Genomic DNA, 13,466 nt, shown 5'->3' with positions numbered 1-13,466 from the left:
CCCAACAAGCTGTTCTGAAATCGCATATAATATCAAAGATGCTCAAGTTTTTGCCCATTATCTAAGTCTTGATCGATAACCTCCAGGTGGACCTTGTGTGGATGATCGGCCGCTAATGGATTCCAATAGAGACCGTACAATCTCAAAAGTCTGTGTCTTAGAGTTGAGACTATCTCACCGGCCCGGCGTTTTCGTTGTCTCTCGATCAAGTCCCACAAGAGACCCTGACTCCTGACCATTGTTGCTATCGTCGTCCTTGCTTTGAGTCTCTGTCGCGTTCTTTTATAACATCTGTTGAACTCGATCCGATCACTCTCTGATACGAAGTATATCTCGATTTATGCATCCGCTCCACGCTGATTTACAGAGAAGAACCCCCACCGCAGATCATTCCGAGGCTACCCCGGCAAACGGAAGAAAACGCAAATTTTGAGAACACAGTGAAAATCCAGCAGTCTCGCCCAAATCCATGTCCAGGTCATTTAATGGGTGTAAACGGTGCAAAGCCAGACGACAGAAATGTGACGAACAGCGACCCGTCTGCGGTCGTTGCCAAGCGGCCGGGGTGCAATGTCGATATGCGATGCAGCTACAGTGGGGAGGACGGACTTTTTCGCGGTCAAGGTTAGGGGCCTGTATGAGCAGCGGGGGATTGCAGAAGCTTGGTATGTCTTCAATGGCCTTTGCTTTTGGCTTCTTTGGCTGATCATCTGTGGCCCTACAGAATACTCCCCTGGTGAATTTATCTACACAACTAAATCTCCTTCCGCTACGTCGAGTACAGCGCTCGCTCCACGCGTTGACCCTTTCGTCTCCCTGTCTCCCGATCAAAAGTCGTTGCTCCATCATTTCATTCAGGATGCGTCGCAAATCACGGCATGTCACTCCAGCATGCAAAAGGATATCTGCAAGATGCTCGTCCCGATGGCCCTCCAGACCCCGTCGTTATTATATGCAACAATGGCGCTGTCAGCAATCCACCTACAAGCACTAAATAATCAGTCGGAGAACGTCAAGTCCGCCCCGCATTTTGCCCGGTTAATGGCGCTCAGCCTCGAGCACTTTCGGAAGGAACTACAGAGCCCGAGCACCAAGGGGTCGGATGCGCTCCTCGCAACGGCGCGAACGCTCTGTTTAGCAGAAATCCACTCCGGGGCAATCCATCCGAACTCGTGGCGAGCCCATGTTGAGGGCGCAAAGGCTCTTATGCTTGCGACGAATCGCGAAGGGAGTGAATCACCGGGTTCGTCGCAGGGTTTTCGTCGGTACTTGGACCGGTGGTACCAGTCGATTGTCTCCCTGACAGCACTGACGGGGAACGGGCCGCCCATTGAAGAGGCCGTGGAACAGTCAGCCACCGAGACCAGCCGCCAACAAGACGCACCGGATTATCTCGACGACTACTGGGGCTTCACAGTAAACCTGTCGGCCATCTTCCGTGCAATTGGGGCGGCAGCCTGGCGGAGTCAGCACGACACGCAAAGAACGGGGATGATTTCAGCCGGCACAGATGCGGCCAGCGCCCAGGAGGCAGCGGTCCTCGAGTCCTCTGTGCGGACGCTCATGGCTCGGGAAGCCAGTTCGCAGCCTACATTCTACCCAGGCGTCGCGGAGGGCCTCTCGACCGAATGCGTGCGGGAATTCATGCTCTGCAACGAGGCGTTCCAGCACAGTGCGCTCATCCAGATTCACCGACGGCTCCGTAGACTGCCCGCCTCCTCGCCCCTCGTACAGCACTCCGTCAAGCGGATTCTGGAGTGCACGGCGCAGATTGGGCCGTCTACGGGGCTGAGCCCGTGGACGATGCTCACGACCCCTTTGTTCATTGCGGGCTGTGAGGCGCAGGGTGAGGATCGCGAGAGGGTCCGGCAGTTGCTTTCATTGCTGCATAATACCATCCGAGTGCCGAACGTGCTTCAGTCATTGAAATTTCTGGAACAGTACTGGGCTAACCAGTTGAATGAGGATGAGGGCTGGAGTCAATATCTAGGTAACTTGCTCCTTCTTTCATATGTGAGCCGAGTGATATATGAGTCGAGCTAACAAGGTCCAGATCGAATGAGATTCGATTTCATCCCGTATTGATGCGAAGGGTATGTCATTATATGCGTTTATGACAAGCGAGAAGTGAGCGTTTTCAGTGATTTAATTTTTCTGCATTATGTACAGAACGTCTTAGGCGACTTGGCCTCGGACGACAGTCTTTTGAGAAGTTCAGATATCCCGGCGTTGGTGGATGTTTCAGTTATATGTTTTGCATTGAATTGATATGTATTCTAACTATATACCTTCATAACCATTGACGGATTTTAACAACAAACTGTGCAAGTCTTCAATCATCGCAGGGCTCAATCTTTCGTATTTCTCTGCCCACGAGATGCTGAAAGTCCAGGTTTGCATTCTTCCCAACAGCATCTCATCAGCCCTGGTAGTAGCTGATTCCTTCAGGTCCTAGGAAATGTTACCCCCAACTGTTACAAGAAAGTGACACAACAATGTCTGACAAAGATTGCACTGGTACATCTTGTCTCGGGCCAATGATTCACAGTCAGCATGACAAGAAACCTTGTCTTCAGAACCTGCTATTGATCATCACTATTCTCGCTTTGCGCCTTCCCATTACGCTGAGACATACCACATCCTTCCCATTTCTGTCTGAACTATGTCTCGCAGCTCATATCGGTCCAGTAGGAGGATATCCCCCGGACTTGCCCCAGCTCTAAGGTAACTGACCTACCAAAAAGCATCCGCCGAGCCAGTCGGATTGACAGAGTACCTGGTAATATGCCCTTGGAACCGGGAAGATATGCTTCCCGTTTTTAGACAGCTGCAGCACGATAGCGATGAATAAGATATCCGCCCCATGTAGTAGGCAATGTTTGACTGTGCCATTGTATACCAAGAAAGCGCCGGGTTTGGAATTGCTTACTTCCAGACTGCTGGATGTGATCCATGTTGATCGACAGATTTCTGAGCCGCTATCCCATGTACTGCCTGATGATCGCTAAAAGGCGCCTCGCAGTGGCGTCATCCTCACTGCCCCAACCCACAGAATGAGAGCAGGATATGGAAGAATCACTGCTCGCACCGTATCAGGCTTGACGCTTGATGTGTGTCGAACCCCATACTTGGTGTTATGGAGACTGTAGCAAGGCTTGAGGCTTCCTGCAGGGTCTTGGCTCTGTCAATGAGTTGTACGGTTGGCATTTTATATGTATGTCTCTGTCCCAATAGTTCGTACCATGTAGTCTGATGCTTGGCATATAGTTCTTCGGCAGGTGGGTATTCCCAAGACGTAAAGGGTGCTTTATCCAATTGGAGTTTATCATTCTAAGACAGCAGACATGCTTGACTGGCTACAAGTCCTTTTCGCACCCTCCGCGTAGTAGCACTGTCTGTGGAGATGATGCAAGCAGAGCCTGGAGAGATGAAGCTCAAGCTAGTAGCTATGCTTAGAAGCCAACATTGATAGCCCTTATTCACTAACTGACCAGACAGATTCAGATGGCTACGTTTCAACAAGTGAATAGTGATTCTTGCTTATATCGAGCTATTCACCTGCAAGTTAGGATAAGCTTTACTAGAATGTACTTGATGAGCTATTCCAGGATATAGATAGGAGAAGAATGTGATGTGTCACAGTGTCACATTCTTTACGAGGAAGCCTAGATCATATTGCATGAAGTCCGCATTGGCCGCAGTTTAATTCGATGGCATTCGTATTCTTCAAAACTTGAGAGGCCAAGTTTGATGGAAATCATTTGTTATATTCTGTTCGACTCTTTAAAATGGGCATCAAATCGCGAGAACTGACTGAGTATTAGAAGTGTACTTCGTACCTGTGTCTGATTGAAAAGTCCCTTGCAGATTGACTGTCTTTCGTTACTTTATTTAGGACAGTCAAGCATTGACTATCTGGTCAATAGTCGTACAATAAATCAAGCCACTGCTGAGCCAGCTGAGCCAGTTCAGGATCGCTTGGATATATTTAGTGATGTATCATGTATCATACCATCAGGCATCATATGATGAGACAAAAGGAGCCCAGGAACCTGAATCTTTGTGGCGCGTGGCAGCAATAGTTCGTGTATGGCCGTCGACAGTTCTTCTGGGCACTGTTTCATGTTAATTTGTTTCTATATGGCGTCTATGCCCAATGCAAGTTGCAGAATGTTTTTCATCGCCTAGACGTTTGCCAATGGCCATGCGTCGTTAAGGTTATGCACAGAAGGATGACTGCCGAGTGGGCGCTTAATGCAGCGATTCCCCTGGACTTGAGATTGTCGAGGCGCTCATGCTTCAATCTGATTGATTCGCGTTAGATGCCGTGCGTATGTTCATCACTAGGAAGATAGACACTGAATGACAACGATAGGGATGATTTTCCCCTTCTCAGTGCTGGATGGATTACCCCTGAAAGTGTTGGGGCTCCACAATGGCCTTGGCTTGGTCTGCCGATCGCCAGTCTAGTCCACTCGTAGTCGGCCTCGCGGAGCCGTGCGAGAGGTGGTCTTGGGAATGGGAGTTGAGATGTTACACTCTGTACGGAGTACACTCGCTTGAGATTAGACAGTAGCACTGGTAGCAAACCAGAAGATAAAGACCAGTGGTGGAACTGTTGTGTCCAGTGTCCTGGACTCCTCAAAGAGAACGATTGGAGAGTAAGCCTTTTAAGCGAACGCAGACATCTCTCATCGATACAATAGGAGTATCATCATTCGCTGTGCAATTATAGTATGTAGCGTAGGAGTCTTCAAACAGCCGCGAATCGCGATGCTGATATCAAACCGTCCTTAAGAAAAGCTCCACCTCGTCTGTGCAGCGCCAAAAAGCCACGAGATCCAGCCAACCAGATTGCTCCAAGAACAGCTCTGATAGAGGATTTGGTTTTTTTAGTTTTCTTAGTCTGGCTGCATACCATCTTAATACTACCTGGAGTACTCGAACTAGTTACTACTGTCTAGTGTCTAGACTATTATTCTTCTCCCTAATCCTCCCGCTGCAGGGCCCCTTGTCCTTTCTTTTCTTTGACCCCCTTGGTTCTTCACAGCCTTTCTCATTCTCCTAACCAGTAACCACCCTAACTTCTTTTCCCCTGGCACCGACCCCAATTGTTACTATATCCGGTCAATCCTCCTTCATCCAGATATCCACTAGTGGCCGCGTGTCATCCTCAAACAGCCCCGTGCTCTCTCAATCGTCCTGAGAATTGCCCGTCATCAACATGAGGGTGCGTCGATCGAGAGAGCTACTAGCCGTCTAGTCTGATCTTCATCTTCATTGACCGTCGTTCCAACCCCCATTCCCTCGTCCCGTTCCTGTCCTGATCGACTTTCCCTCTTCCTTCTCCCCTCTCCAAGATGCCCGTGGGCTGGCCTTCTCCGCCTGCAGCTGGCACCTCGACCACTTTAGTATCCTCTTCCCCCGACGCCTATCATCCACACTCCCAAGACAGTCGGAGCGCCAGTAGCTCCAGTTGGCCAAGTCCTCCTCCCTCTGCTTCTTCTTTTCCTACGCCTCCTTCTTCTTCTCATCACCACCATCACCCTTCTATCCCCGCCGGTAGTGCTTCTCCGGTGCGCAGAAAGCCCGTCCCCCAGCAGCATGCTTCTTCCCCTGTGAAGTCTTTCCGCCTATCTAGGCCTTCTTTGACGACTCCCGTCACGCCAATTGATACCACTGCCACTACTCCTATTACGGCAATTAAAGCTGGGGTGGCTACCTCTTCTCCTGCGGCCAAGACATCTACAGATCCTCCACCCAAGGCCACCAAAGCCCTATCCTCTCCTCCCGTCATCAGAAGCAACCTTCCTGCTTCTCACTCTTACACCCTCTCTTCTGGATCATCAGTGTATGAAGAAGACACTCTTTTCGTACCCAAGGACCTCGACAGGTATGACAGTGTTGGGGCTCACGCTCGCCCTCCCGTGCTTCCTCTGGCTCGCCCCCTCGCATCCCCCTTAAATAATCGCCTGTCTTCGCTTTCTTCCGTTTCTTCCGTTTCTTCCGTTTCTTCCGTTTCTTCCGTTCCTTCCGTTCCTCTCTATCCGAGATCCAAACGCAATGTCAGATGCCCCCCTTCGGACGCTATAGAACTAACCTCGTGCTTCAATTGCTCTTCTCTAGATCCTCTCGAGGCGGTACCTCCGCTCCCCCTCTTCGGATAGATACCTCCGCGGCCTACTGGCACGGGGAGGACGACGAGGAGTCCATCTACACCGCTCAATTCTCGAATGGAACCCCATTGCACAACCGTCTTGTCAGCGAACCATTCATCCCTGTGCTCAACTCTCCGCCGGGCCACAAGCGTGCCCAAACCATGGCATTGCGTCCATCATCCAACCGCCCGCCGCCTTTGCACATCGAGTCCGGCGGCCGAACCGCATCGGCCAGCTCCTTGGACTCGAAACAGCCCAAGACCCCTGGGAACAAAATCAGCTCCTTCTTCGGCTGGAAAGCCGTTACCACATCGCCCAGCGCGGAGTCCTCGAGCACCGAGATCTCGGATTCGGGCCGGTCCCCTCTCCCATCCCCGATGCCTCCTTCAATGACCACCGCGTCCTTCTCCATCACCCCCTCGACAACAGTACCGTTCGATCCCACCCGGGTACCGGCCCGCAACCCTTCCCTAAGTGGCGCCAGTGTCCTCGAGGCCGGGTCAGCCTCGAAGCTGGCGGATCTCGAAAATGAACTCCGCGAGATCAGTTCCGAGCTGGCCGGTTCCATTCGGCGGGAGATGGAACTGGAAGATCTGGTCGAGAGGTTGCAATCCGAGTTGCCGCTGGACGCCGCCAACCGGCGCACCAGCGACTACTTCTCCGACTCCGGAACTAGCTCTATACGATATATATACGATGCCAATGGAAAGATCGATGATTTGGACAAGTATCGGCGAGCAGCCGAGCAGGAACGCGCACAGCTCAAGGTTGAGCTGTCGCAGAAGTGGCAGGAAGAAAGAGCCCGTCGGGCCGCAACCGAGTCACATGTTCAGATACTTGAATCGCAAGTAAACCAAGTATGTTTTGCCGTATTTCGTCTTTAGCTCAGCTAACGCGGTCAGTTACGACGAGAGAGAGTCGAGTCCTCCGATTTATCCTCCAAGGCTCGGGAACTCGAGATCGCTCTGGAAGATACCCGCAGAAAACTGGCGGAGGAACGCCAGATCAAGGACAACTTTGAAGACCTCTTGACGGCGATGCGAGTGGAGCTGGAGCAGTTGCGAAACGAGCGCGACCATCTTCGGGATAATGTGATTCCTCAATTACAGCAGCAGCAACAGCAGCAGCAGCCACAGAGCACACCCGCCCCCGAGTCCTCGGAGATTCAGCGATTGCTCGGCGAGATTGAGGCTCTGAAGATCGAGAATGCCTCGCTGGCTCAACTGCAAGGCACTCGGTTTGCGTCGATCGCCGAAGAAGGCGGTATGCCCCAACGGAGACCCGCGGGACTGGGTCTGTCGCGGTCGAATTCGCTGGCACGGCACTCGAAATCGAGCGGCGCAGGTGGGCTGTCGCGGTCAAACTCGTTGTCTCGGTCGAATTCCGTGTCGACCAAGGATCGTGGGGATCGCGAGGCGTTGGCAGACCGTATGGAAGATGTGGAGGCGCAGCGGGATGCGCTGCACCAAGCCCTGCGGTATCTGCTCATGAGGCAAGAACAGCAGGCTCGCGAGTACGAAAAGCGCTTAAAGATAATGGAGTTGGAGCTGGCTCATGCCCATGAAGCGGGCTCCCCACGTAGATTGGGGTATGAGCGCGAGGTGCGGAATCTCCGGGATGAGGTGAACCATCTCCGCCAGCGGGCAGAGGACGCCTTGGAACAGAAGTGGCAATGTGAAAAGGGACTGGCAGGTTTGAAGATGGATTTGGACCGTGCCGAGCAGGAGACCACTTCGTTGCGTGTTCTGCTGCAGGAGCATGATATCGCGATCCCGGATGGACTTGAATCCGAGCGTGACGGCTTTGCCGAGGTCATTGCGACCTCTTCGTCTCTGGAGATGGCATACAAGCAGTTGCAGGCGGAACGGGAAGTCGTCGAAGCCAGTGCGGCTCACTCTCCGCTGGTGGAGAGTGACGCATTCGCGGCGTCCATCAGTCGAACGGAAGCACTGGCGAACCATGTGCAGCAACAGCTACAGAGGAACAACTCTCTCCGCAACCGCCTGGCCGAGGCGATTGGCAAGGGCGAAAAGGATCAGCAGCTGTCGGCGGCCCGGATCAACGAGCTGCAGGCCAGGCTCAAGGAGCTGGAGGAGACGCTGCTGACGGCGCAGCAGCTCTCCGAGGAGGAAATGGCGCGTCACGAGGAGGAGATTCGTAACCTCGAGGTCAGCCACAACGCGCAGTTGATGCGCGTGAAGAACGGCTCCCGCAGCCCGGCGGCACTGTCGCCGAAGCCGCCCAGCGCACCGTTTGGTGCTCGCTCGCCCCGTCTAGACAAGACGACCAGCGGTGATGGCATTCCGCTGAACGAGGCGATCCAGGCGGAGACGCTAGAGAAGCGGGTGAAGGAGCTGGAGAAGCTCCTGCGGGATGCAGATACGGAGATGGAGGAAGTGGTCAGTCGGATGAACCGGGCTCAAATCGAGGTGGCCGAACTGCAATCTGACCGGTACGTTCTTTGATAATTGGTGTGGTGTGAATACGAGATAGCTAACTGTTTGCAGAGACGAAGCACTCCGCCAGACTCGGAAACTCCAGGCAGAGATCCAAGCCGAGCGAGAGGCATTCAAGGCCTTGATGGCCCAATAATTTAATAATCTTTAATGTATATACCATGGTGTTTCTTCTGCTATATTCCAGACGACGTCAGCGTGACAAAGACATGGGGATGATGTATATCTTCATTGTACATAACCAGAGGAATACTGAGCTATTAATGAGCATTGATCCATAGGTAACCTATGTGTAGCGTGAGTATGCCTCCGCAACTGCTATTGCTAAGGTATGCGGTGTTTGCTTTGTTTGTTTCGCATGCTTTCCAGTTTATCTATCAAGCATCCACGCGATTTGTCCTTTACAGAGTACAACAAAACAACTAGCATCATCATTTGCATTTCTTTGCCAGAGTCACTGACATACTTCCCTCAAACACCGCCCAGCCTTATACAAACCTCCGGGACAGAACGGTGATCCCCAAAAAATGGAATACTACCTCCCAGGTCCGCCACCCTCCGCCCAGCACATCCAGTCTATACCCCCGATAGAAACCCAACTAACAGAAAGAACAGACTACCTAACACCCCTCCTCACAAACCCCACACTACAACACCTCCGCAGCCACGCCACAAACTGGTCATCGTCGCTCAGCAGCATCCGCACAAGCTACCTAGAGCCCTACCTCATCACCCCCCTCTCGCGCCTCCTCGCGTCCTCGACCCCCGATCTCGTCTCCGTACTACTTCTCCTCTTCGTGCTGGTTGTCTCGCTCAAGGTACTGGATTATGCACGCCGGGTGGTCATGTTCTGGGTCATGCTTGCGGTGAGGGTTGTCTTCTGGGGGGCGGTCGTTGCGCTCGGATGCTATGTTTACAGTGTTGGGCTGGAGAAGGCGGGGAGGGATCTTGGGTGGGTGCTTGGCGTGCTTTGGGGGTTTGGGGAGGAGGTTCTTGCTGGGGTTGAGAGTGGGAGGGCGCCGGCTGGCGGTCCCGGTGCCGGTGGGTATGGATATGGGTATAGACGTGAGGCACCCCGAGGGTATGGCGGGAAGGGGAGGAAGGGGAGGTGATTCTTTCTCGGGTCTTGGTCATTGGGCATTGTCATTCTTGGGTTGGAGCGATACGGTGTACGGCTAAGCTGATGCTGGCCTTAATCTTACGACGTTATGCATAATGTTCATGTCATTCATGTCATGTCATCTCATTTTCGGCTGTAGGTATTATGTGTGCGCTGACGCGGTATGTACAGTCTCTGGTTTGGTTTCTGAGCTGTGCTCTGTTCTCGCTGCCTTGGTTTAATGGCCGGCGGGCTTGTGCTGACGCGATTCGACGCGGTGATACGCACATCGGCTGACGAAGTGCAGACGTCTATACGTCGGTGGTTTTTCAGTGTCGTATGATGTAGTCGTACGGTGGACGAGGTGACAAGATCAAATATCGGCATCCTCGTAGTTCACATCCTGCTCGTCGTTTGGCTCCCGCGGCTCCTGCGCCTCATGGTACTGGATCGCGTCGTCGATATGGCTCAGCACCGCGGCCACACTGTCCTCATCCTGAACGTCCAGCTTCAGAAAAGATACCATGCTGAAGTCGTCGATCAATTGCCCCACGGCCCGGTTCAACCGTTTGAATGATCCCCCACTCAGCAGAGTATCCTTGGAACTGGGGTCCCCCTCGGCCGTCTCTTCTGCATCCCCGACATCGTCGTCTTGTAATAAATTTACATCAACGTTGACGAATCGCTTGAGCTCCTTCCGCGACATCATATCCCGCACCTGATCCATTTTGCTAAGAATGTTCACATGCGGCATCTCCAGCATCAGCATCGCAGACATGGCGCTCAGCGTCCCCGCAAAGAACTTGGCCTTGTCCACGATAAACGTACTCTCGAGTAGATACGCCGCACACAGATTGATGTTCAGCGGACCCTGTCGCGAAAGATACTGCACTAGCGACGGCAGCAGCGGGATATGTGTGTAGAGCTCGATCTGCCCCGGCATGTCAAAGATGATCAGGTACTCTTCGCTCAGCGGGTCCAGCGCCTGCGACAAAAAGTCCAGGTTCTGCAGGAGGAATTCAAAACAGTAGATGAGCCCGCCATTGGGACCCAGCTCCATCTCCTCCATCACATCTTCCAACGTGATCAGCTCGCGGATGTCCAGATCGGGCTCGTAGTTGAAGCTTTCGGCGGCCGGGTCGAGGTTCACATAGAAGCAACTTCGCCGCGTGGTCTGGAGATGCTGGATGAGGGCACTGCAAAAGGTCGACTTGCCGGCGCCTGCCGGGCCCATGACCAGGACTCCGAATTTCGACATTTTGTGTTGGTTGTGTATATGAAGGTTATTCGCGGTGGTAAATGGATGCGCTAGGCGGATTATTCGAGTTAGTACGTCGACTCGCGGGACACCATCTGCAACCTGGAATAGACCTATGCACGCTAACTGTGCACTAACTAGATGATATTATTGGACAGTGAACTAAAGACTGCTGTCAGCACTGTCAAGGTACTCCAAGTAAGACCGATGCTCAGCCACCAGCATCAGCACCGATTGGATGCATTCGGACGCCGGAATGAAAAGTGGGAGAGCATCCCTCTTTTCTGCCTCTGTTCACCGCCGGAGCAAGATGGCGCCATCGGGGCCAAAATCCCCTCCTCCTTTTTCCCTCTCCCCCTCCATCCATTTCTCATATCCATCCACTTTCCCCCTCTCTCTCCAGTCTATCTACCTTTCTCGTATCCTCATCTCTCCTCTCTTTTTGCTTCTTTCTCCCTCCTCTTTTTTCTTCCATCCTAATTCATAATCTCAATTCACAATGGGCAGCGTCGCGAAGTCTAACACTTTCCTCTTTACCTCCGAGTCGGTCGGTGAGGGTCACCCCGATAAGATTGCGTGAGTTCTGCCCCTCTCTTACCTTATGATATATGTGTCCTATACGAGTCTCTCGAATTCTCATTACCCTTCAATCCATTCAAGTCATCTAACAGTTGAACAGTGACCAGGTCTCTGATGCCGTGCTCGATGCCTGCCTTGCTGAGGACCCTCTCTCCAAGGTACATTCGCCCCCCTTTCAAAAAATTTTCTCCGTTTTTATTGGACCGGGTCCTTTTCCGCCAAGTTTTTGCCGTGCGAATCAATGGATGTTGACTTGCCCCCGTATAGGTCGCTTGTGAGACTGCTACCAAGACTGGTATGTTAATTCTTGTCATGTCTCTCAATCGGCGTCTTATGCTAATTTTCTGCCCAGGTATGATTATGGTCTTTGGTGAAATCACCACCAATGCCAAGCTGGACTACCAGAAGATCATCCGTGGTGCCATCAAGGACATCGGTTATGATGACTCCGAGAAGGGTTTCGACTACAAGACCTGCAACATCCTTGTCGCCATTGAGCAGCAGTCCCCCGACATTGCTCAGGGTCTCCACTACGATGAGGCTCTTGAGAAGCTCGGTGCCGGTGACCAGGGTATCATGTTCGGTTATGCCACCGACGAGACCCCTGAGCTCCTGCCTCTCACCCTCCTGCTCTCTCACAAGCTCAACGCTGCTATGAAGCAGGCTCGTACCGACGGTTCCATCCCCTGGCTCCGTCCCGACACCAAGACCCAGGTCACCGTTGAGTATACTCACGACGGCGGTGCCGTCAAGCCCCTCCGTGTGGACACTGTCGTCGTCTCTGCTCAGCACAGCGATGATGTGTCCACTGAGGAGCTTCGTGCTGTCATCAAGGAGAAGATCGTCAAGAAGGTCATCCCCGCTGAGCTCCTGGACGACCGCACCGTTTACCACATCCAGCCCTCTGGCCGCTTCGTCATCGGTGGTCCTCAGGGTGATGCCGGTCTCACCGGCCGTAAGATCATCGTCGACACCTACGGTGGCTGGGGTGCCCACGGTGGTGGTGCTTTCTCCGGAAAGGACTACTCCAAGGTCGACCGCTCTGCTGCCTACGTCGGTCGTTGGATCGCCAAGTCCCTTGTTCACGCCGGCCTTGCCCGCCGTGTCCTTGTCCAGCTCTCCTACGCCATTGGTGTCGCTGAGCCCCTCTCCATCTTTGTCGAGACCTACGGTACCTCCGACAAGTCCTCGGATGAGCTCGTCGAGATCATCCGCAAGAACTTCGATCTCCGCCCTGGTGTCATTGTCAAGGAGCTGGACCTTGCCAAGCCCATCTACTTCCAGACCGCCAAGAACGGTCACTTCACCAACCAGAGCTTCTCCTGGGAGAAGCCCAAGACTCTCAAGTTCTAAATGCGTCCTGAGTGATCGCGTAGAACTTGTTGTCTCTTGTTTTTTTTGACGAATGTGATGAATTTGCTTTGTTTTCAACAACTCAAAGCATGAGAGCATAGACATATTTCGAAAAAGCCTTTTCTTTTCTTTGGACCTTTTTCTTTATTGATATATCTGCATGGTCGCCTGCAAAAAGGAGGCTGGTTTGGGCGAGGATAAATTCAACATGATACCACTTTCATCTATTGGGAAGGGATGTTTTCGGCGTTTCAGGGAGCGGAAGTCTTCAACACATGCCTCCTCCGAGGCCATCTACTAGACTACGAGCGCTATCTGGCTAGATTCAGACTGTGGCACATGGATCCATGTGCTCCGGATGAAGTCTCCTCGAAGGAGAAATGTCGGTGGCCAGTTGAAAGGAGCTTGGTCTTCTTCAACCGTTGTCTCGAGCTAATCTAAACATTAGCTATATAGAATAATTCACGGATACATTTATTCATATCTTGTTTGTAGTCAACATTTAAAGAGTTGAGATGTAGAAGATCTATCATTTTACCGACGCGTGAAGCCATTGCACTTCG

At 52.5% G+C, this 13,466-nt stretch overlaps 5 protein-coding genes across 5 annotated transcripts; 4 read left to right on the top strand and 1 right to left on the bottom strand.

Annotated features, from left to right (window-relative positions):
- Positions 1–570: 570 nt before the first annotated feature.
- On the top strand, positions 571–2,043 carry Aspvir_006896 (fungal specific transcription factor domain-containing protein; the record flags this gene model as incomplete). Its single annotated transcript, XM_043270085.1, has 1 exon — positions 571–2,043. The coding sequence occupies one exon, from the start codon at positions 571–573 to the stop codon at positions 2,041–2,043; it is 1,473 nt and encodes a 490-aa protein (XP_043126020.1).
- Positions 2,044–5,360: 3,317 nt separating this feature from the next.
- Aspvir_006895 (uncharacterized protein) lies at positions 5,361–8,750 on the top strand (the record flags this gene model as incomplete). The annotated part of the gene is made up of 4 exons (XM_043270084.1): positions 5,361–5,893; positions 6,127–7,015; positions 7,061–8,610; positions 8,666–8,750. The coding sequence occupies 4 exons, from the start codon at positions 5,361–5,363 to the stop codon at positions 8,748–8,750; spliced, it is 3,057 nt and encodes a 1,018-aa protein (XP_043126019.1).
- Positions 8,751–9,141: 391 nt separating this feature from the next.
- Positions 9,142–9,726, top strand: Aspvir_006894 (Apq12 family protein; the record flags this gene model as incomplete). The annotated part of the gene is made up of 2 exons (XM_043270083.1): positions 9,142–9,160; positions 9,230–9,726. 2 exons carry the CDS (start codon positions 9,142–9,144, stop codon positions 9,724–9,726), a joined length of 516 nt encoding a protein of 171 aa, XP_043126018.1.
- A 360-nt stretch (positions 9,727–10,086) lies between these two features.
- On the bottom strand, positions 10,087–10,971 carry Aspvir_006893 (putative signal sequence-binding GTPase GPN3; the record flags this gene model as incomplete). The annotated part of the gene is made up of 1 exon (XM_043270082.1): positions 10,087–10,971. One exon carries the CDS (start codon positions 10,969–10,971, stop codon positions 10,087–10,089), a length of 885 nt encoding a protein of 294 aa, XP_043126017.1.
- Positions 10,972–11,470: 499 nt separating this feature from the next.
- Positions 11,471–12,903, top strand: Aspvir_006892 (S-adenosylmethionine synthetase; the record flags this gene model as incomplete). Its single annotated transcript, XM_043270081.1, has 4 exons — positions 11,471–11,547; positions 11,651–11,708; positions 11,818–11,845; positions 11,903–12,903. The coding sequence occupies 4 exons, from the start codon at positions 11,471–11,473 to the stop codon at positions 12,901–12,903; spliced, it is 1,164 nt and encodes a 387-aa protein (XP_043126016.1).
- Between the last annotated feature and the right edge of the window lie 563 nt (positions 12,904–13,466).

The sequence above is a fragment of the Aspergillus viridinutans genome (assembly GCF_018404265.1).
Source record: "Aspergillus viridinutans IFM 47045 DNA, scaffold_4, whole genome shotgun sequence".
NCBI lineage: Eukaryota > Fungi > Ascomycota > Eurotiomycetes > Eurotiales > Aspergillaceae > Aspergillus > Aspergillus viridinutans.
Note: the sequence above shows the minus strand (reverse complement) of the source record. Positions and strands in the feature narration are given on the sequence as shown.